The sequence below is a fragment of the Gossypium raimondii genome, chromosome 10 (genome assembly GCF_025698545.1).
Source record: "Gossypium raimondii isolate GPD5lz chromosome 10, ASM2569854v1, whole genome shotgun sequence".
Lineage (NCBI taxonomy): Eukaryota > Viridiplantae > Streptophyta > Magnoliopsida > Malvales > Malvaceae > Gossypium > Gossypium raimondii.
In genome coordinates this window covers 44,147,094-44,148,610 of record NC_068574.1, presented here as the reverse complement: position 1 = coordinate 44,148,610, position 1,517 = coordinate 44,147,094, and the positions used below count along the sequence as shown (strand labels likewise).

General features: G+C 36.7%; 1 protein-coding gene across 1 annotated transcript; it reads right to left on the bottom strand.

The window, feature by feature from the left end:
- Positions 1 to 634: 634 nt before the first annotated feature.
- Positions 635 to 1,251, bottom strand: LOC105775932 (monothiol glutaredoxin-S7). The gene has a single exon (XM_012598421.2). The coding sequence runs from the start codon at positions 1,174 to 1,176 to the stop codon at positions 868 to 870; it is 309 nt and encodes a 102-aa protein (XP_012453875.1). The 5' UTR covers positions 1,177 to 1,251; the 3' UTR covers positions 635 to 867.
- Positions 1,252 to 1,517: the final 266 nt, after the last annotated feature.

Sequence of the window (1,517 nt, the reverse complement as noted above, 5' to 3'; positions counted from 1 at the left end):
AAATCTAATGGAAATGATGTTTGATTCTTAGTGATTGATATATGGTACGGATACCATGATATAAAAGTGGCTATAATTACCTATATTTTTCCATAGATTGCCTTTGTTGGCTTTTAGAGATCAGTTCTGGTGGTACAAATGGATAAAAAATTTGGGGAATCAAGCTATCCTTCAGTATATGAAAAAGGATATATGATTGGACTTTCTCTTTGATTTGCTGCTTGTTGGGTTTGTTTGAGCCATGCATTTTTGGCAACTTCAACATGCAGTTAAAAGTAAAATGTTTAAATAAGTTATGGCTACGCTTGAAATTAGTAAATTTATTTAAATTGGGCTGCACTTGAATGGAATACAAGATGAACTATAGGATGCCGGAGTAATGCTTTAGAAGCTCTCCCATACTTAACCCAGCAAAGGTAAAGAAAAAGATAAGAGCCAAAAGAGAAATATCATAGTGATATGGTGGTAGAATGAATCCTTAAAAGACAATTATACCCTTTCTTTTATAATTGCGATTGTCCTTCAGTCTTTAAGCTACTCGTGAGCTGTTCTTTTGCATGAGAGTGCGTGATCATTTTTTGATAGGTTGGGGCAACCTAAACCTGACAAGGTCTTGTTCAAGGACTCCAAATCATTGTTAATGTAACTCGTAACTTTTATATAATACTCCAAAAACATAATTAGTACATTACAAAAAGATAACATACGAAGACTCGTCAATTAGTAAGATCATATAAAGCAGTACTCTATACATTGTACCGTTAAATAGACCTGAAATCTATATTCTCATGACTACATATATTATATTATAATCACATCTTTATTAGTGCCTTAGCATGCATGTTAGTGGTTAATTTAATTTTGAGATTAAACCCAAAGGGCTCCCACTTGTCTAAGCATTGGAATTAAGGACCGATTAAGATGAAGACTCATGATCTTGTTAGCTCCACCAACAAGTTCACCGCCAATGAAGACAGCCGGAACGGAAGGATTACAACCGAGCCTTAGGAGAGTCTGTTCGATTTCGCATCCTCCAGGGATCTCATCGAGTTCGTAAATTGCAGGGTAAACCCCGAGGTCGTAGAAAAGGGTTTTGATGGTGTGGGACATGCAACACGAACTCTTGCTGAAGATCACCACCGGCTTCTCAGATGCCAGCTTTGTCACTCTCTCCATTTGATAATGTGGAAAATAATGCCAAAAGATAGCTAGGAAGAGTAGAAGAAATGATAGTTGTTTGTTGAGGTTGTGATGTGCATTGAATGCTCAAGGGGCACTGGTCTTATATAGGGTTTTGTGAGGAACGTGGCGTTTGGTTGGCAAGAAAAAAGTTCGTTTTTGATGGAAAATGAAAGGGCAGAAAGAAAAATGAAAGAATTGTTCGATTATATCATAAATGAAAGTGATCAAAAGCTTTCACCATTGCAATGGGAAAAATGAAAGAGCACCATCACGAATCTTTCTTTGTATACGGAATACGTGTCCTTTGTACGGTGAAACGTTATTCTCTTTGTAGC

Coding starts and splice junctions, on each gene's coding strand:
- LOC105775932 (XM_012598421.2), bottom strand. CDS start 1,176: ATGGAGAGAGTGACAAAGCTGGCATCTGAGAAGCCGGTGGTGATCTTC.